This window comes from Kryptolebias marmoratus, linkage group LG17, assembly GCF_001649575.2.
Source record: "Kryptolebias marmoratus isolate JLee-2015 linkage group LG17, ASM164957v2, whole genome shotgun sequence".
Taxonomy (NCBI): Eukaryota; Metazoa; Chordata; class Actinopteri; order Cyprinodontiformes; family Rivulidae; genus Kryptolebias; species Kryptolebias marmoratus.
Window position 1 is genome coordinate 23,104,634 of NC_051446.1, and position 20,669 is coordinate 23,125,302.

The following is a 20,669-nucleotide window of genomic DNA, read 5'->3' on the forward strand; positions in this document are numbered from 1 at the left end:
GGCTCCATGGAAGAAGACCCAGGAGGGAAATTCCCTGAAAGGAATTCCCTAAAATATTGCTGACGAACCCCAAAGTTCCCAGGACCGATGGGACAAAATTAGAGCGTTTTGGCTGCAGCCACATCAGTTTATTTTATTGATTATTGCAGAAGGAAACCAGCAAATCCATCCACGTTTGTAAATTAATCATGAAACGGCTCTTATCTGATAAGGCAATTAAGATAATTTACTTATCGCAGCTCTTTAGTGCCCTGTTTTATGTCTTTACACGCCTGCAGCTGATTGAAATCACTGAGTTTCAAAATTCAGGTCAGACTCTTTGTCCTTTAGGAACCAAGAAATGCAAACTGTAAAACACTTATATAACTAATCCTCTCCTATCTGCAGACAGTGAACTTTAACCCTCCTGAAGCCCTCAGAAGAGAGCGAGAGAGAGATAGACTTAAAGAAACCCTCGTAACTTTGGGTCAGTTTGACCCGAACACCATTTAATGTTGTGTTATCTTCATTATGGCAGAGATTTCTTACCCTGTTATCATTTCCTCGTGTCTGTGAATGAACTTTACACTAAGATTAGATAATTTCTATTTTTTTCCTTGACTTTAAGTTGCAGAATCTGCAGCCAGAGATACAATAAAACAAAACAAACTACAAACTTGTAGGCCGAGCCTGTGGAAACTGATAGTTTTGTGTTTTTGCCTGGAAGAAAAGCACTTTAGAACCAAAATAATGACTCTATAAAGGCTCTTTCTGATGCCAGCTTTTTGTTTCTAACATTAGTTTATTATTATTTTACAGCTCAGAAAGGCTGCTGTGAAAAAAGTCTTAAAGTTTTAATAATTTCCTGGATAACTTTTACAAAAGAAAAGCTCAACAGTAGAATAACTTTTGCAAATAATATCCTGAACTTTTTTCTTTTAATCCACCACAAAGATTCAGGATTCAAATGTAAACTTTAACTACAATAAAAGCTAATTAAGAACAAATAAACCAACAAAAATTCTTTCATTTCCTTTATTTTATTGTGGACAATATTATCTGTGTACGACCAGGTTTTGTATATTAAGACACGGTTCAAAACACACAAAATTGCTGAATCAGCAGGAAGTTATTTGAATTTTTTGCCATTTCTTTCTTTCTTACATTTCTCTCCCGTAGGCCCTGATGAGCTCTTCAGGTCCTGGGATGAACATTTGAACATTTATTTTTCTTTTTTTAGATTATGAAATTAATGTAAAAAATAGATTTTATCTGTTATTTGTTTTTATATCTGTAAAATCCACTTTTTAAAGGACAAGTATGCTTAAAAAACTAATCAGCTTCACCAGTTATAGTTCTTTATTTCATCACTGCAATTATGAAGTCTATTATTTTATTCAGTGAGGATGATTTCTTCACTAAAGCAGAAATTAAACACATTTACAATCTTAAATGTGTTTTCCTTTAATGCCTAAAATGTTGTTTTGTGTCATTTTGCTGCCTGTTTATTAAGTCTAAAAACATAAACATATTCTCTGATCATTCCTCTTTTATTTTCTGTCGAAATGCAAACGAAACATGCACTTTAAAAGCTGCAGACTCACCATTAGCCTTGTTCCAAATGCTGCAGGAGTTAGGTTTATTGGCTGCAGGATGATGCTATAATTGGATGGAGAGCTCAGAGCAGAAGCCGAGATGCGGAGTGGAGCTTAAAGAGTTTAATACAGGAAGCAGCTCTGTGTCAACAAGCCTGTCTGACCAGCAAATCCTATTAAGATTAAACTCCCCTTGACTTTGCCTTGCTTTTGCAAATGAAACAATCAGTTAAAAATGAGCTGGAAGCCAGAAATCAAAGCAGACGGGTCAGGTTTGAACGTCTATTTGCATTTATTTACAGGTTAAAACACGACTACACACAGTCTTCAGGCTGTTATTACGCATCTCCGCTTTGTTTCGTTTAACCCACAAAAGCTCTACGAGAACGTAACATGAACTTAAGCAGCTCTGATACAAAAAAAAAAGTCAAATCAAATAATGAGGCTTTCCTCTTTATGTGCTATGTTAATATACAGCCTCCTTTGTCTCCCTTGTAGGGGTTCTTGTCATCTGAAACGCCCTTGATCAGCTGGTCGTTTGGCGACAGTCCTTCGACAAAAGCAATAGTTTCCGTGCAGTTTGCACTCACCTGTCCAAGAGGAAGACAAGCAGGTGGTTTAAAACTTATGATGCAACATAACATGAGCCACTTTGGTTTAATTTAAAAAGGACAAACAGCAGCTGATGCTGTGTAAAAGCAAACAGACTTACCGGGGTTCTTGGTGTGCTGACTTCCTTTTTCAACTGGTCCAGCTCCATCTTCAGGATTTCTTTATCTGACATATCCCGAGCCATCCTGACTGTAAGAGGAGGTCATGTGTCAAACTTCAACAACATGCAGGTTTTTCCTTTTTTTTTAGATGTGTTCTAAAGCCAAGGTGTCAAACTCCAGGCTTCGAGGGCCGCTGTCCTGGAGGTTTTAGGTTTTTCTGCTCCAACACACCTGATTCAAACGGTTTAATCACCTCCTCACCAAATCATCAGGTTCTCCAGGAGCACGGCAACAAGTCATCCATTTAAACCAGGTGTTTTAAAGCAAGAACACGTCTAAAACATGCAGGAGAGCGGCCCCCGAGGAATGGCGTTTGACACCTGTGTTCTAAAGTCTCAGTCCAGCGAAGACAAATGCCTGAAACAATGTTTTTACCTGTTGAATGGCGGGACCCCCAACGATCAGAGAGATGTGTGGCTTCCTCTCGCCTGGCTGCTTCTCCTCCTCTGACAGATCTGTGTCATCCCACAGCTGATCCTTTTGGCTGAGGTCGCCACCGGATTGCACCTGATGTCACCAATCCCCTCTGATGGGATTAAACAATCAGGGAGTTTAACCCCCGAACAGGAAGCAGATTCTGACAATCTGTGTGGTGAAACAATGAGGTTTGAATGGTGGCGGTTTTTAAGCACGACGTCGTCTGATTGTGCAAACGTGAATCTCTTACAAACACGCAAGATGAAGTGATTCATTTTACCTGAGTTTTAACTTTAATGTTAGAGGAGGAAATTGCCAGAAAACCAAAGTTCTGTTAATTTCCCATAACACAAAAAATAAAAGATTAAAAGATGTGCTAACAATACATGTTGGGAATGACTATTTGCTACTACAACACCACATTTAGCTCAATAACTGTATATTAAGGTTAAGGTTGTGGCATTCATCTTGAATTGGGTTAATGACTTGTACACGTACATCCAATGATTACTTTCTAACAATTTTGTTAAAATCAATCCAGTGGTGCATGAGATATTTTGCTAACAGACAGACAGGATTGTCACCAACATTCAGTTCCAAAGGTTTAAGCAAAAGAGTACATGTTGCGGATGATATTCGGCTACTTTCACACCAAGTTTTAGCTTCATATCTGTAAAACTGACTGAGTTACAGCCATTTTTGTCTTTCTAAAGGTCAGTTAGCTGTGGTGGCCATCTTTAAATAGATTGACTCCAAAAGTTAATCAGTTATAGATGTGCACCTAGTGATTGCTTTCTGAAAGTTTCATTAAAATCCGTCTCGTGGTCCATGAGATATTTTGCTAACAAACAGACAGACTTGACTCTAATAGTTGATGGTAACGTTTTAAAAACAGTTCTCGTATGATCAGTTAGAGCTCAGAGTAAACGTTGGAGATGACCTTCAGCTGCTACTACACCGAACTTTAGCTCAGTGTCTGTAAAACTGACTGAGTTACAGATATTTTGTGTTTGCTAAGTTTGCTTAGCTGTAGCAGCCATCTTGAATTGGGATGACTCTAACAGGGAATCAGATGTAGATTTGCACCCAGTGACTAATGTCCCAAAGTTTCATTTAAATCTGTTCTTTGTTTGAGGGGATATTTTGCTAACAGTACAGATAATTGAGCAGGCTGCGCTGTAGCACACACTGATATTCGAATTTAAGCTTGATTTTTACTTTATTTGGGAGAAACTGATTAGGTTTTCTATTCTCTTTGCACTTAAAAACTCACTTTAATCTGTGCTCTTTCTCCAAAACAACTGGTGCTGTTCAAAAAGGTTAAAAAGGTTTGCTCGCATATAAATTTCATGACTTCAGGTCATTCAAACATCACCTCTGTTTGACATTCGATGTGGGAAATGAGCTCAGCCTTCTGCAGGACTCACACTAAGCCATTTTCAGGATCTGGGTTAGTGCTGGAGATTAACCTGAGACACGTCAGCGTGGATTAACAGTGTGGAGGTGAGCGTCACTGAGCACATATTAGCATCGTTTTTATTTTAAAACTGTTTACTGTTTACAAAAAAAACTGTCTCATTGTCACTGATGTGCTTGAGATTCCCTTTAAAGTTTCTGGTCAATAAATTATCACAAGAAAGAAAATAATCAAATAAAAACAGTGATATATTTGACAGTCTTTTTCTTTTTAAACAAAAGTAATACAGAAGAAAACAACTGTGTCCTTTTTAAGCATATTATAATAAAATGGTACTTGCTATTGTATAGAGGTTAACTAAAAATAGATGCTTCAAATTTGCAATAAAAACCTCCCAATCTCAACTAATCAACCTATCTCACTGCTGTTCCTCAGTAATAATTGTTTATTTTTTATTCACTTGCTTTTATTTCACTTTTTCACATATTTTTTTAATAAATCATGTTTTGTGACGTATTCATTTTTATGTTTTCATGTTAAACTTTTTATTTTTGTACAAATCTATGAGGAAGAGATTTTTTTTCTCCCATTTTGATGATTTGTGTAATTATAATTTTTGTCCACTAGATGGCGCAGAAGGACCGTTGATTGCCTTAGTCGAACCTACTGACTGGCTCAGCCAATAGGAGGACACGTTCACCCCGGAACTTAAAGCTTCCTTCAGAATAAGAGCTTCCCTTCAACCGTTTGAATGAAAAGTGCTTTCTCTGCGACGAGTAGACCGCCACGTGCTTTTATTTTGATACGAAGCGGTGTTTTATTTGTTTTTTTTTTACCGGAAGTTGAGCTGTCTGTTTCGTCGTTGGCGAGTAAAACGAGCTTCAACCATGGCGGGTCCCAGTAGAAAGCAGATGTTACGGTTTCTCAGCCAGCTTGGGGCGTTTATTTTGACCCGTTTCGGGTTCTGGAACTGCTTCAGCATGCTAATGCTCTTTGCTGAAAGAGCGGACTCAAAAAGGTAAAAAAAAGATAAAGTATTGCGTACTTTTAACAAGCTTCTAGCTAAAGTTAGCCACCAAGCTAACGGTAGCTCAGTCATTTTACGCGTCTAAATGATATAAATAACATTTTATTTCGACTGGTAACAGCTACACGTCGGCAGATGCAGTTAAATATTAAATATTACACATTAAGACAATGTTTACAAGCATTAAAATGGTCTATATTGCAATTTTACGAAGTTCAGTAAAAGAAATTCGCTGTTTTCAGTTAAGATAGCAGGTTATGTTTAGCCTATTCTCTGCTATATAGACTAATAAATCTTAGGCTGTCATTTCTAACAGCCTCATTTGTTCTTTTCTCCTCTGGTTGTGTGTTAATTTAGTCTGTGGGTGGTTTGTTCAAACTTGCACATCCACATCCCCAGACTTATCCTGTAATTATAGCTGCTCCGGGGGGAAAAGGAGGCTATTTTTAATACCTTCCTGCTCTTCTTACTTGACTTAGTTTCCCTTTATATCTACAGAATGAGAGCAGTTAGCTAAGTTGTTCATTTTTCATAATTATAATGATTATAGTGTAGTTCATTTTAACTAAAATGAGGATTTTTGGTTTACTTTTATGTGCTGTTTTTCAGAACCCCATTCTTTTCATAATTGTGCTCGTTACTTTAATTTTCTGGTTAAATTATGGGTTTAGTCTTGTATTGTTCTTTCGCCTCAAGAGAAAAATACAAAATGGTTACAGATACCTTCACAAAGATGTTTGTATAATGTACTGCTGTTCACTTAAATGCGATGTAATTACTTCATTATGAATAGTTTTTGTTATTTGAGCATTCTCTGGATTAAATAAAACTACTCATGATGACAAAAAAAGTACAAAACAATTCATAGTTTGGTGCTTTTTTCCGTAGAAAAGCACACTTTTCTTTGCACAATGCATACATATTGTAACAACCACAAAGATAAACTTTAAATTGATAAATGAGTGATTAAATGTCTCAGGAAAGTTTGATTAGACAGTTTTTTTTTTCTCCTCCAGAAAGCCGGACATCCTCATACCGTATCTGTACGTGGACATGGCGGTGGCAGTCCTCTGCTCCAGCTTTATGTCCTTCGGCGTGAAGAGGAGGTGGTTCGCTCTGTGCGCCGCCGTTCAGCTGGCCGTCAGCACTTATGCATCCTATGTTGGAGAACAGGTGCATTATGGGGACTGGCTGAAGGTGAGTAACCCCCTTTGACTCACAGAACTGAGGACAGAACGGTGTTGATGTTTATAACGTTTCTGGTTCTAAACTTGTAGCTTAGAGGGACTCGAAAATTACATCAACATCAGGATTTTGTTGAGGTCAGAACTAAAGCTTAACTCATATTAACTCTTTATTTTTCACTCTTTATTTTAATTTCTGTGATTATAGTAGCAGTGTATTGTTAAAATACAAACATTGTGGTATACATTCAGTATATATTTTCACTGACTGCATTTTCAAATACTTTTTTTGGGACATACCTCCATGATTTCCTGTTCAGTTCAGCTCCAGATTTGTTTTACACCTCCTTTAGCCTTTATTTAGTTTGACTTTATAAGTGTTGCTGCACAAGACATAAACAAGTACCTATTTGGGTCAGAAAGAGGTTGAACTTCTGTAAGAATCAGATATGAATCCAATTTATAAATAAGTATAGAAAATATCTTGGATTCCTGTTGAAATATTAATCCAAAGCAGATCTGTGTCACAAATGAAGGTAAAACTTGTTGGCCACCACTGGAAGTCTGAAAATAGGCAGATTTGTTAGACTCTGTGGTTGAACCTTGTCGTGCTGCAGGTCCGGATGTACTCTAGAGCGCTGGCGATCATCGGGGGCTTCCTGGTTCTGTCCAGCGGCGCGGGAGAGATCTACAGACAGAAAGCACGCAGCAGATCCCTGCAGTCCACTGGGCAGATATTTCTGGGGATCTACCTTATCTGTGTGGTAAGAGCCATGTTTGGGACTGAAGTAGTTGCCATGAACTCCAGCTGAAACACAAATCCTGTAGTTTTCCTTTTGTTGTTGTCGTCTTGGATCTTGATGCTCATTAACTTTTATTTTGACAAAACAAACCGTGTAAAATCTGACAGATCAGCTTTTTTTTTTTGGCTTTAAGGAATGCATATCAGTTTACTCCCAACTAATCCGTGTGACAGTGGAGTCTAATCCTGGTCCTTGAGGGCCAACATCCTGCATGTTTTAGACGGTTCCTGCTCCAACACACCTGATTCAGTGGTTAATTCACCTCCTCAGGTTCTGCAGAAGCCTGTTAATCAAATAAAACATGCAGCATGGTGACCACCACTGATGTACGATGAGCCTGATTTACTGTTAATTTACCTGCAGTACCACATTCTGTCCACCAGGTGTACTCCCTGCAGCACAGCAAAGAGGACCGACAGGCCTATCTGAACCACATCGCCGGAGGGGAGATCACTCTGATGCTGATGGAGGTTCTGTTCGGAGTTCTGGCTCTGGCCTTCCTCTCCGGTTGTTACGTCCGCCTGGCGGCTCAGATCCTGGCCACCGTCCTTCCTCTGGTCGTTCTCCTCATCGACGGCAACATCAGTTACTGGCACAACAACTGCAAGGTGGAGTTCTGGAACCAGATGAAGCTGATAGGCCACAACGTGGGCATCTTCGGCGCCGTGTTGATTCTAGCCACTGACGGTTAAAAACCGATCACCAGGGAGAACTTTTCCGGACCGAGGATGAGATTGTTGGGGCTCTAATTTTGCTAAAAGCTGCTGTTGCCCGGCGACAACTCAGGATTCAAAACACTCCGAGCTCAGACGGTGGGACTCGAGGTTTTCTTCACCTGTCGGTCGGCAGCTTTGCTTCAGAAAGAAAAACCCAGGCTTCTGTTTTTTAACGCAAATGTCTTTATTTATTTGATGTCATGTTTACATGCTCTGATACTACAATCATGCTGACAACTTTTACAATGGAAACACGTTGCTAATAAACAGACGAGTTGGTTTTAATGTGTACATACGCGACAGGTTTTTAATAAATTCAGAGAACTCTGCGTTTGTATCTTCTGTTGAAGTAAAATGTACGATCATCTGGGAGAGTATTTCACTTCAGCCTTTCACCCAGACAGCAAAAGATTTATATTTTCTGTTAACACAACATTTCAAGACCAAGAAAATGGTTTTATATTGTAATAAATATCTTTGTGTATTTCTAACTTTTCATTTTTGCTTCTTTGTGATCTTTTAGTCTTTAAAAGTTTGTCTCAGGACTTCCTTTCTGTCCTTACTCCATTTTATGCAGCAAAATGGTTTAATCTTTGGTATTTTTCATCAATTCAGCAATAAAACACTGTCAGTGTTTTGAGTTAAGTCACCTAAACAAATACCATTCCAGTGAAAAAGCAGCCAAAGATCACAAAAAAGCTGAAGGATGACTCGAGACTTTTGCACAGAACTGTAGTTCAGCTCAATCAGGTGATCTGTCAGCAGGTACCCACCATCGTCCAGGTGACGTGTTCACTGCTCTTTGTCCCATTTCTTCTGAAGAGCGATCCATTCCATTTTCCACCAGCGCCTGGTCCCGAGTCGGCCTCAGGACCGGTTCTGTCATTTCTCCTGAGCCTCCGCGTCACTCGCAGCTTGCTTGTTCTTGCGGTTGCGTTCTGCTTTGACCAGTGCCCCGACCACGGCCAGCATCACGGTGATGGTGATGACGAGCACCGAGGCCGTCTCGGCCATGCACAGCTGGCTGTCCATGGAGGACAGGGGGCTGTCGGCCTGCTGAGGAGGGGCGTGGCAGACGATGTCCTGGTAGTCCTCCACGTGCAGGTGTCGGACGTGCTGGATCTTCCCGAAGACGCGCTGCAGGTCGCAGTCACACATCCAGGGGTTGAGGGACATCTGCAGGTGGGTGCTGGTGGTCTGCAGCTTCAGGAAGCTCTTGAACTTGATGTGCTCCAGCTGGTTCCCCTGGAGCCCCAGCAGGGTGAGGCTGCGCAGCGGAGCCAGAGCTTCGGTCTGGATCTCTGAAATGTTGTTGTGGCCGAGCAGCAGGACCTCCAGGCTCTGCTGCCGGCTCAGCAGGCCCTCTCTGAGCACGTTCAGCCTGTTCCCCTGCAGGCTGAGGAAGCGCAGGCGAGACAGGCCGCTGAAGGCTCTGACATCCACCGTTCGGATCCGGTTGTGGCTGAGGTCCAGTTTCCTCAGGTTGTCCGAGTCTCCCAGAGAGGACGAGTCCACGTGCTGCAGCAGGTTGTGGTCCAGCCGGAGCTCCTGGAGGCAGGACAGACTCCTCGTGAGATCCTGAGGGAGCCGACGCAGCCGGTTGAAGCTCAGGTCCAGCCTCTCCAGAAACTGCAGCGACGACAGACACTGGAAAACAGACACTGAGAGGTTAAAAGGTATCAGTAAACTGATCTCAACTGCTGCCTCATCTAATTTTAGCTCATCTGTAAAATTGACTGAGTTAGATCCATGTCTGGGTTTTAAAGTTATTTGGTTGTGAATGTCCACCCAGTGATTACTTTTAAAATAAAAAACTCTGAAAGTTATTCTAAAGAATAAACAGAGTTGTTCTGTTTGTTCAGTCTCAAATCTCTGGAAGACCCCAACAACTTCACCAGACTTTCTCTGTACCGATGATGAAAAACATCCCCACAGCATGGCGCTGCCACCACCATGCTTCACTTTAGGGATGTTGTTCTCAGAAGGATGAAAGGTGGTAGATTTGCCTCCGACATGTCCTGAATGGCCTAAAAGTTGGAGTTTGGTCTCGTCTGACCACCTCTTTTTACACGTTATGGGGAAGAAATTCCAAACAGTCCAGCTTTTCTTTAATCTGGGTCTCTTTCCTGCAGCTACAGAAGATCTGCTGATTCCTTCAGGGTTTTCTTCACCCTCCTCTCTCTGCAGGTTTGCTGTGGCGGCATCAGGGTTTAGGACCCAACCCTGGTCTGTACTTCACTTAATCTCTGACCTGTGTGGAGAGTTCCTTGGCCTTCATGATGTTTCTTACAGGGTTTGATCATTTGACACTTAGGATTGCTCTAATTGTGCAGCTTCTGCAGCTAATGGTTAAAGCCTTTCTTCCCATTTAACATCATTATCGTTTTTAATAAAATGTAAAAACCCCAATTAAATACAGGTTTTTAAAGGCAATAAAATATAAAGAGAGGAAAGAATCATTTTGCGAATCACTACATGTCGGACAAAGTGGTATTTTTTCGTACCTGTGGATGCAGAACATGGATGCTGTTGTTGGACAGGAGGAGGATCTTGATGGACCACAGTCCCACGAACGATCTGGTGCGCACCTCCTTCAGCTTGTTCCCGCTCAGATCCAGCAGCCAGCCGCCGTGGGGCACTCCTGGGGGGACCTGGTGCAGCCCACGAGACCTGCAGTCCACCAGGTCCGAGGACTCGTAGCACAGGCAGGAGCCGGGGCACGGCCTGGAGCCCGACACGGCGCTCAGCAGAGGCAGCAGAGGAACCAGGCAGAGCATCACGCAGCGGCTGGAGAACATCTTCCCGGGGTCAAAGTGCTCTCAGTCCTGCTGAAAGCCATGGTTAACCTTCACGTACATCCTCAGAGAGACGCAACTGAATGTGCTGCGAACATATCTGAGAGCACACATGGAAAAGTCCCGATTAGATCAGGGATTATGGGCTTAAACTAATGATCACATAACCATATCTGGAGAGCAAACCTGGTCGCTTTTGGACCCTTTCCTAAAAACAGGATTTACATCTGCTTCACTATATGGATACATGAGGGAGACTTGCATGATATCAGTCACGTTATCTTGTTTTTTCTTCGTTACATAAGTGTATGGATTTGATATAAACCCGTCTGTGCCGGGAGGATGGAGCTGCACCGTTGGAAAAGCCATCTTTTTGATAAATCACCAAACATGCAAAGAAAACTTAATCCTTAATACTTTGAAAAGGATTTGACCGTTCGCCATTTCAGCCCAAGCAATTATCCAGGGAAGCTCACAGACATAACTGCAGACCAGCAGACGACCACCATAGGCCAAAGAGAACTGACTAACAAAACGCCAGCTAAAAAGAGCTAAAAGTAGCACAAGACAAAAACAGAGCGAGTTTGCTGTTTAAAGAGAACAATGAAGACGTACGGGGAAAATATTTGTAAATAAAAAGCTTAAAGCTATAAAAGTTACAGAAACCTTAAGTCCCAGCCATCGAATGGTTACTAAAAGCACAAAGTATTCAGCGGATTGCTCTTCTCTCAGCTGGATAAACTCTGATAACCAAATGTCATCACGCAGCATTAGAGAAGCTTTAAAATGTCAAAAAAATTTAAAACCAGTCCTCTCAAACTGCAGATTACAAAGCTGAAATAGAAGCCCAAGCATGGCTTTAAATATCCAATCTGATGAAAAACTGCAGCCTTTCCACAGGTTAAACCACGTTCTCCAAACAAATAACAGATCGTTGAAATATACATCATTACAGTCAGAATTTTTGTTACTTTTATTTTAGAAAATGTCCTTTAAAGTGTGGCGTTTCAAGTCACATTTTGTTTAAAATACAGAAAATACAGACAGTAGAACATGGATACAGAAAAAAAAAAAATAAAAAAATAATGACAAAACAATGCTAACAAGCCTTTCTGACTGTTCTAGTTTTTTCTTTTTTTTAAATGGAACTGAAGGCAAAAGGAGGAGGGCGGAAAAAGAAAAGGATTCAGGGACAGGAGGGGGAGAGTGGAGGGAGGGGGCAGAATGAGACACGTTAGTTAAGGAAACTATGGTTGCTTTATGAATCATGTTTAAATTATTCTTTATAAAGTCTAATTTAAGATTTAATCTTTCCTCTCTCTTTTTTTGTCTTTTTCATTTTAAGGTATTTTGATCTTCAGGATCCAGGGCCCTCAGCGCTCCTCCTCGTGGACTCGGACTGAGGACAAGGAATGCCGACTTTGTCTGGCAGTGGGAACAAAACCACCCGCGTCGCCTTCCCCGGCCGATCCGCACCGCCAACTCAAGAAGATAAAGTGGAGTCCTTCTGTGTTTGCTGTGCTTGTGAACGTTGCATGGACTTCTGACTTTCCACGTCTCTAAAATGTTTCTCAACCTGCGTCAGGAAAGCGAGAAGACGATTAATGGACAGGGAAGAGAAACGCCGACAACTAGACTTCTTAGTCCTCACACAGATTAAGGATACGCTGCGAATGCGTCGCAGCATTTCGGTTTCTGAGGAATTTAATTAATGATAAATGAAGCTGCGTGCATAAAGGGCCATCAGCGTTCGCGTCGTTCAAGGACACCTTCACATTTTCACGCCGAGCTCTACAGAGCAGGTTTTATCACGCTTCTGTTCAATCAGTTCTGTCCTTTTCTTTGTATTCATCTTCAAAAGAAAAGAACTCGGAGAGTTAAATGGTCCAGTCGGCTGATTAGTGAGCCACAACCATGACCAGCATCCCTGTTTGATTAGGCAGGGGTGTCCAGTTCTGGTCCTGGTCCTGGAGGACCACCATCCTGCAGGTTTTAAATGTTTCTCTGCTCTTAATGACTGAGTGATTAGCAGGACTGGAAGAGCAGAGAAACACCTAAAACCTGCAGGATTGAGACCCTCCAGGACCAGGATTGGACGAGTCCCATTCTTTGTTCAGAGTTTCAGGCTCTTCCTTCCAGCCGGAGGTTTCCAGAACTCAGGTGTTAAATCAGGAGTCTAAGTGTTAGCGTTACACGTGATTTATTTTAATACTTATCGAAGGTGTCCTGAGTAGTTTTAATCACATGTTTAAATTAACATGTTTGTGTTGTTACTGTTGCTGTAGATGAGAGCTCAACTTTACCTACAAGTGACCCGAACTTTTTCAAACAGATCTGAGGAGACGGTCTGATGGGATTTTAATCTTGAATGAACATTATAAAACATACGACAGGAGTTCCATCAAAGCTGACTGAAACAGACTTATTTTAAACCTACGTTTAGTCTTTAAAATCATGCTCCGACATCATTTCCTGTTTTGGGTTTCTTTTAAGGATATAACAAAATCTTACGAGATTTAAACATCACAAGATTTCTCGTGAAAACTTCCTCATGAAGCACTCAGGTTTCAGTCATTTATGTGGACAGAAACGTCCACACCCCAGCTGCGCTGTGAAGGCCGCTGTAGCCCTCTGCAGCTACGTGCTGAGGGGGAAGAGCCTCTGCTGCACATTTAAAACAGAGCAGACTTGACGCCGAGCTCGCACGGTAATTTGTCAACTTTGAAGCGGATAACAAAGACTGAACCTCTCAAACAGTTTGAGTTGAGAGGAGAAATCTGGCTGTACAGTTCACTGAGCAGCTCTTCTCTGTGGAAAATAATAAAAACACACAAAGGAGTTTCACTCTAATGTCCTCTTCAGTCAGTCCTGAGTGTTTCAACGACTCGGACTCTCAGAACAACGGACACCCGTCAGAGAACACCACCGCTGCAGACTGACTGATTTTAGCCAGATTATCTTTTTGTTTTCTTCTGTAATTTTAGGGTGAAACACTGATAGCCGTCTGGATTTTCAAAAGGTTTTAAAAGTCGTTTTCATGGCTTTTGGTAGTATGTTTTTATTGAAATTGATTAAAAAGGAAGATTCATTTCAGTTAATTTCATTTTTCTGTTTGAATATTTTGACATAAAAAAAAGGGGCATTTTTTCTCAAGATTTGGAAAAAAAAAAAAAAAGAAGAAGTCAGGTTGGCTCTTGATCAGGTGTTTAATTTGTGTCACAAATCTGTGAAAATGAGCCGGACTCCCCAGGTAGGTATGTAGGTAACAGCTTTAATGAGAAGTTGGAAGGTCGTGACAGCCGGAGAACCGTTCTAACGTCTGAAGAGACGCCAGCCGAGGTAAAAATATCAGGAAAATCTTATTTCATGAGTCGAGTCTTCTTACAACCCTAGTTTCTATCTACTTAAAATAATCAAATCAGTCATTAAAGAGGCTTTAAAGTAGAGAGGTTCTGTATTATTTCCAGTTACCCTAAATGATTAAACCTCAGCTTCTGGAGATCTATACTAAAAATTACAAGGTGTCAAATTATCTGGAGTCATTCGTCCTCGCTGACAGAGGAGAGGAAATACAGATGGGATGTAGTCGGCTAATAATGAAAAACAGCAGATGCTGAAACTAATCTTTTTATAGCACATCTGGCATTTCTTCTCCCCTTTTCTCCGCTGCACATAAATCACATCCAGTCAGATTAGGACAACAACGATGTCCAACTAGCACCTCAGCACCGAGCTTCTTTGGTTTATGGTTTAGGTTTTTTGTTTTTTTGCCACGGCTGCAGAAAACTTGACTGAGGAACGTTCAGCCGTCCTGAAAGCAGGTTTAATCAGGGGAACATCTGTCCGTTAAGCCATCCCAGAGGTTTCTGCGAACAGCGACACTGTTCTGTTTTCTGCAACAAGAACAGGACGACCAAATCCCACACTCACGTTTTCATTTATTTAAAATAGGGATCCCATCAGTCTCGTCTGAAATGAAACATTTTGTCCCTTTTTGCCTGAAAACATAACAGTCACATTGAACCCAACTAATTAAAGATAAATATCAGCTTCTTGAAAGAGGTTGCTGAACTTAAAGTCGTGCACACTTTCACCAGAATTTAAAAACAAAACAAACCAACACCTTAATGTGCATCAATAAAGCAAACTTACTATTTTGCGTACGTGACTTAAAGCGCTTCCCTCTTTGCCTCTGCAGTTCTCGACCTGGTAAGGCGGTGAGATTACGACATCGTCCATCACAATAATGTTCTTCTCCTGCCATTTACAGTCTTTGATGCTGCAAAGGAAAGTCAACGTTAGCTTGTTTGCACTTGGAGAGATCGGCATTCAAATTAATCCTCAAATTATTAAAGAAAAACAAGATGAAGATTCGAGAACAGACACGTCAAAGATACAGGCACGAACGGTTCTGAATTGATTTTATCACATCTGTCCTGAGGGTCGGAGTATTTGCTGCGGTGCCGTTTGTCCCACTACAGACACCGTAGCTTCCTGTACCAGAAACAAGCAGCGGTAAAGCTGGGTGTTTTCACATTTCTCACCTTTTCCTCACTGAAGAACATCGGTTCATCTTTAGTAATGACTTTAAAACATCTGGTTTGTGTGTAAATTTCCAGGGATAACCCCGATGCTAGTTGGGTTAGCTTTGCTATGGCATCTCCCATGTTAAGTTAGCATCTATGCTAATAGTTGGTCAGCAGCTTGTGATTAAAATGCTTGTTTTTTGACAGGTTATTGTGCAATCTTTAATAGGCATGGAAATATGAGTGTTTTGTGTAAAATAAACCAGATATTTAAGTTTCAACGTAGTTAAATGACTCGAAAATCGTTAAACGATGGCATCGCAGCCCTCTGAATTGTAATAAAACACCACAAATCTAGTTTTAAACCTATAATGTAAACAATCAGACAACACAAACATGCATATTAATCCCTTTGTGTGTGAAATAAACCTAAACTCATTTTGCTACAAAAACAACCCAGAGGAGGACTCGCTGTGAGCTCAAACTGAGAGCGATAATCAAACATTTACAGGAGCTGAAATCTGGTTTTAGATGAAGGTGAATGATTTCCTTCATCAGTCAAGTTAAGGAAAATGTAAAATGAGTTTCACGAGTGGAGATGGACTAACCTGTAAAACTAACTGCTGGCACCATTTCCACTCACCGTGTGTGAGATAACAATAAAAAGGATCTTTTCTAAAAATATTTATGGAGCTTTAGTAAATATTCTCGACTGTGTTTGATTCCACTCAAACTTAGATCAGTTATTTTCCTGAAATTTAACCTGGAATCACTAATAAAAGATCCACAAGTTGTTTAAGTTGGATCAAAACAACAACAAATGATCTGACCGTATGACATGCTTACGTTTTGTGAATAGTCTGGAATAGCTGCTGGCCCTCCACAGAAACCCCAGCACTGATTGCATAGGCTTGGGACAGCTTGTCTTCCTTTTCTGTCCGTGCTCGATTGGCAAGCTGGGAAGATTTAAAACGGAACAAAGAGTTAAAACAAGGAGCAGTTTGTCCCAAAACTCTGGATTTTATTCACATATTTGTAGATTTTAATCATAAGGCTGTGCTACATCTTTATTTATCAGTAGAGTGGCTTTTTCTTTTCACCTCAGTTCACTGATGATGAGGCCCAATTAGTGCACGTTTAGGATCTTTCTCTTTACAAAGACAGGAAATCACATGGCAACGCTGCTTTAAATGTACTGAAGGTGTTGCTGTCAGTAACAGGTCAACTGTACTTAGAAAGTAAACTAAAACAATTTAGTTTTAAAGCTCATTAACACCAAAATGCACCATCGTTTTAGTCCTTTTGGAAGTCAGTGCACAGATAAAATGACTTAAAGATGCATTTTTCCCTGAACAGCAGCACCTTTCTTTTGCACCAATGTAAATGTTTCTTTAGAAAACTTCCTGTTATGAAAAAAAGTTTACTGCAGCGATTCTGAAAGCAGCCGAGACACAAAATATGTGCTGCTGTTGATATTTTGCCCTTAAGATCGAGGAAAACACGTATAAGTTTAATCTAAATTTGTGCCTAATGCACCTTATTTGATTAAACAAACCTAGCGCTCAGCTTTATGCAAATGAGATGCAGCCAATTAGCTCTTAAAATGCTCCGCAAGTTACCAGAACGCATTCCAGAGATAACAATTTGGAGGATAACTGCTGAGCTTTCAGTTCATGAGACGCTGAAATGAATCCCTCCTTTCACACAGCTCGTTGTAAATCAAGGCACAAACCAACTTCGTTCCAATCAACCCCCACCGCAGGTCCGAGCAACTCACCTTGCTAACATTCAGAGATGCTAGTGGAGGTGGAGTCTCAGTCCGGTCGTTTATTATTTCCACCTCAGAAACATAGGCTAAGTTGATCAGGATGACGTCGTTGAGGTTTGACTTACCGCTGGAGGAAGCACATTCTTCGAGGGGACAAGTCAAGGCAGACAATTTTGAGACAATGACCTAAAAGAACAAAATTACTATTGTTTCCTGAGCCATGAATAAGTTCACAGCACAGAGCAATGACAGGGAAAGGTTGTGCCAGTTACAGCCTGTGACTCAAGGCAGCGCTGCCACCTATAGAAACAATGAATGAATGAATGGAGCAAGTTCTATACAGCTTCTATAGGCAACTACAGACAGGGGCTCAGTTTTTCCAACTAAACCTGCGGCCTCTTAAATCTACGGTTCAGCTACAAAGTTTCTGATCACAATAAAATGACCATAAATTTAAACTTTCCACAAGTTTTTGATCTTAAAGCGCAGCTAAAACAAAGAAATCTTGATATAATTTACCCAGGACTAAAGAATTTAGGGCTTATCTGAAGAAAAGAGCATAAACACGGAAAACAAACAAAGGAAGTGACGGCCCATTAAGTTAAAAAGCTTCCATAAAGTCCCTTTATTGGGTTTTACATAATTCAAAAAACACTTGATGGACATCTAACCCAAACAAAAAAATATACATATCACCAGTCTCCTTTTATACTAAATTTAGGTCGTGTATGACAGAATTGTAGGCGCTTTAAAAATAAAGTTCTGTCATGAGACGTAGGTGTTGGGAGATGACACTCAGCTATGACATCAAATAAGTTTTTTTGTGTAAAATCAACTGATTTATAGCCTTTTTTGTGTTAGCAAATGTTTGTTAGCTGTGGCGGCTATCTTTAAACAGGTTCCAAAAGCTATTAGTTAAATTTTAAAACAAAAAATCTTGTGTTGGGATAGGTCTCAGCTACTATTACACCAAATTTAAGGTGAATATCTAAAATTTCAGGAGTTAAAGCCCTTATTGTGTCTTTTTATTTTAAAAGTTGTGGCAGCCATTTTGAATCAGGTTGGCTCAAAGATTAACCGGTTTAGATGTTCATCCAGTGATTATTCCCGCAGGTTTCGTTTAATTCTGACCAGCGGCTCGCGAGGTATTTTTGGTAACAGAAAGCATTTTGTTCTGCCTTCACTTTACAGAACAACAGGTTTTTTAGCTTCCCTTTACGTGCGACACGCATCACAAAAAGTGCTGACTGACTTACAAGAAAAAAAAAAAGCTATCCTGGTATCTATACGAGTCACAAACCTGCCACACAAATAGGAAATTTCCACTGAACTGCCTCATCATAAAGATCTCAAAGCACTTTACTGAATATTTCAGCACGGTGCCAAAAATTTAACTCTGCTGTGTTTAAATGTAGCCTCAGGTTGAACAAAAGACAGCCACAATGTAGGTGTTTAATAGAAAAAAATAAAGCAGATCTTGTGGACAAACTCAACTCCCAATACCTACGCTAATGTTTTTACTTTTTATTATTTTTTCTGTAGTGGCAAAATCCTAAAAATCCACTTTTTTCTCTGCTAATCAGATATTAGAGATTTATTTAAATAATAGCATAGCATTATGTTTGAAAGCAGCTGTCACAATTAATTAAAATAAATGAAACATCTAGAGCTGCTATACATTACACTGTCAACCTTCCTCACTCATTCATTCAGTCATTCATTCATTCATTCGGGTCTCGTAGCTACATCACAAGTTCCGCTCGTTTTGCTTCCTCCCAAGTTGCCGGGAAATTATATGAATAAATCTAAATATACGTAAATAATGGCCCCCCTCCTCCTCTTCCTCCCCTTGAAGAGATGTAGGCATGGTTAACGGGAAGCTAAAGCTAGCTCCGACTGTCCCAACTGGATCACGATCCGATTCGGGTGAAATGGGTCACCCGGAACACGACAGGCTCGGTGGATGCTCGAAATAAAAGCTAACGAGAGTCAGAGTTTTACGACCGCTAACGGAGCCCCCTGACAGCTGCGGGAGCGAACGGGCTTGACCGAAAGTTAGCATGCTAGCTAGGCTAACAGCAGCCTGCCCGTTAGCATGAGCGGAGCGGAGCGGAGGGAGGAGGAGGAGGAGGGCAGAGGGTACAGGGGAATCTAACACTTGACTCTTAGAAACAACCGCCGGCGTCTCGAAATCAACGCCTAAGCGGCCGCGCGGAGTAAAATCCGAGGACTCAAGCCCGAAGCGGGACGCGCCGAATGTCACCTAGCTTGCTAACTGCCGAGAGCACACACAGCCATGATGCCAGATAGTGATCCATGTCGAGGGCTGCCAATACAATGAGTGGATTCAAAACACATGCACGTCCTCAGGAGGCGCATTAAAACACCCACCGCACGCGGACAGGGTCCGGTTTGATAAGAGGCGGACGGACAACTAAGTCGGAACGCGAAATAACTCGAAACGGATAAAGATGTTCAAGTCAGGCTCGCACCAATTACGCCTGCGCGGATCACTATTTGACATATTTTCGGTTACCCTACAGGCCCGTGGAGCCACGCAGGCCGGCCAGCCGTGCGTCCGCGGCGCGAGACAAACAAAGGATACTCAGGGTTAACATCTTGGACTGGTAATCAAACGCGACCACTTCTCCCTGGAGCCGCTGGCCCAAGCAGGTGAGGCAAGAGACATGGCTCCCGACGCTGAAATACTCCCCCGGTCCAGGAGCCGCCATCTTCTCCGCCAGGATACCGGAGCGCCTGCCTTACGTAAAGCGACGTGATGACGCAGGCGGACGAATCTGGGCGTGGCGCCCTACGTCGAGTTAAGGTCATTGACAAATCTTTCGCATAGTTAACCTCAAATACTCTTAATTAGAATATTACTCCGCCTCTGAAGAGTAACTGGTTCTTCTTTATCTGGAAAGTTACAGATAAATGTTTTAGCAAATCAATAAAAAAGGCGTAATTTAAAAATCTCACGCAGAATTTATCATTTAACGCACGTTTTTAAACAGGTTTTACTCACCTGACAACAGCATCAACCTTTTAATCCAACTTTTTATAATCAAATACGGAAGACAATTTAGCAACTGTATAGAAAAAAAGATCCTGTAAGTCATAATTAATACAATTTTATGACTATGACTTAGCATCTCATTATTATAAGTTAGCATTTCATAAATATGCAACACTTATCTCATAAATATCACTCATAAGTATCCCATAATTATGAGACACTGACTCATGAGACCCTATGAGTATGAATATCTCATATTTCTGAGATACTATATCAAAATTCTGATTTAGTTTCCCATAACTATGTAAAGTCATAATTGCATTTGATAATTATGAGATGCTAGGTTATAATTTTGAGGTACTATCTCATCAATATGACGTTCTAAGTAATAATTTGGAGATAGTTTCTGATAATGATGACATTATTTTAAAATTGAAGTGTTAGAAATGGAAAGTGTTGGAAAGTTTACAGCTCTATTGTCAACATAAAAAGCAACAAAACTCAAACTACAATAGGAAAAATGTTAAATAACAACCCCTTGTTTGTCTTTCTCGCAGGTTCCCTGCCTTACTATGTGGAATATATTCACTAACATAGAAAATGCATTGTTTAGTATCTGTTATGTTTGATGTAGTTTAGATTATTTTTGTTTT

General features: G+C 40.8%; 4 protein-coding genes across 4 annotated transcripts; 1 reads left to right on the forward strand and 3 right to left on the reverse strand.

Annotated features, from left to right (window-relative positions):
• Positions 1 to 1,842: 1,842 nt before the first annotated feature.
• Positions 1,843 to 2,824, reverse strand: gngt2b (guanine nucleotide binding protein (G protein), gamma transducing activity polypeptide 2b). Its single transcript, XM_017435775.3, has 3 exons — positions 2,723 to 2,824; positions 2,287 to 2,375; positions 1,843 to 2,164 (listed from the first exon to the last, which is right to left on the reverse strand). Exons 2-3 carry the CDS (start codon positions 2,368 to 2,370, stop codon positions 2,036 to 2,038), a joined length of 213 nt encoding a protein of 70 aa, XP_017291264.1. The 5' UTR covers positions 2,371 to 2,375; positions 2,723 to 2,824; the 3' UTR covers positions 1,843 to 2,035.
• A 2,216-nt stretch (positions 2,825 to 5,040) lies between these two features.
• tmem101 (transmembrane protein 101) lies at positions 5,041 to 8,240 on the forward strand. The gene is made up of 4 exons (XM_017438867.3): positions 5,041 to 5,199; positions 6,225 to 6,405; positions 7,010 to 7,156; positions 7,579 to 8,240. The coding sequence occupies exons 1-4, from the start codon at positions 5,069 to 5,071 to the stop codon at positions 7,885 to 7,887; spliced, it is 768 nt and encodes a 255-aa protein (XP_017294356.1). The 5' UTR covers positions 5,041 to 5,068; the 3' UTR covers positions 7,888 to 8,240.
• Positions 8,093 to 11,530, reverse strand: LOC108249453 (reticulon-4 receptor-like 2). The gene is made up of 2 exons (XM_017438854.3): positions 10,416 to 11,530; positions 8,093 to 9,558 (listed from the first exon to the last, which is right to left on the reverse strand). Exons 1-2 carry the CDS (start codon positions 10,707 to 10,709, stop codon positions 8,794 to 8,796), a joined length of 1,059 nt encoding a protein of 352 aa, XP_017294343.1. The 5' UTR covers positions 10,710 to 11,530; the 3' UTR covers positions 8,093 to 8,793.
• A 134-nt stretch (positions 11,531 to 11,664) lies between these two features.
• Positions 11,665 to 19,772, reverse strand: lsm12b (LSM12 homolog b). The gene is made up of 5 exons (XM_017438877.3): positions 19,606 to 19,772; positions 17,010 to 17,143; positions 16,079 to 16,188; positions 14,859 to 14,985; positions 11,665 to 12,282 (listed from the first exon to the last, which is right to left on the reverse strand). Exons 1-5 carry the CDS (start codon positions 19,730 to 19,732, stop codon positions 12,190 to 12,192), a joined length of 591 nt encoding a protein of 196 aa, XP_017294366.1. The 5' UTR covers positions 19,733 to 19,772; the 3' UTR covers positions 11,665 to 12,189.
• Between the last annotated feature and the right edge of the window lie 897 nt (positions 19,773 to 20,669).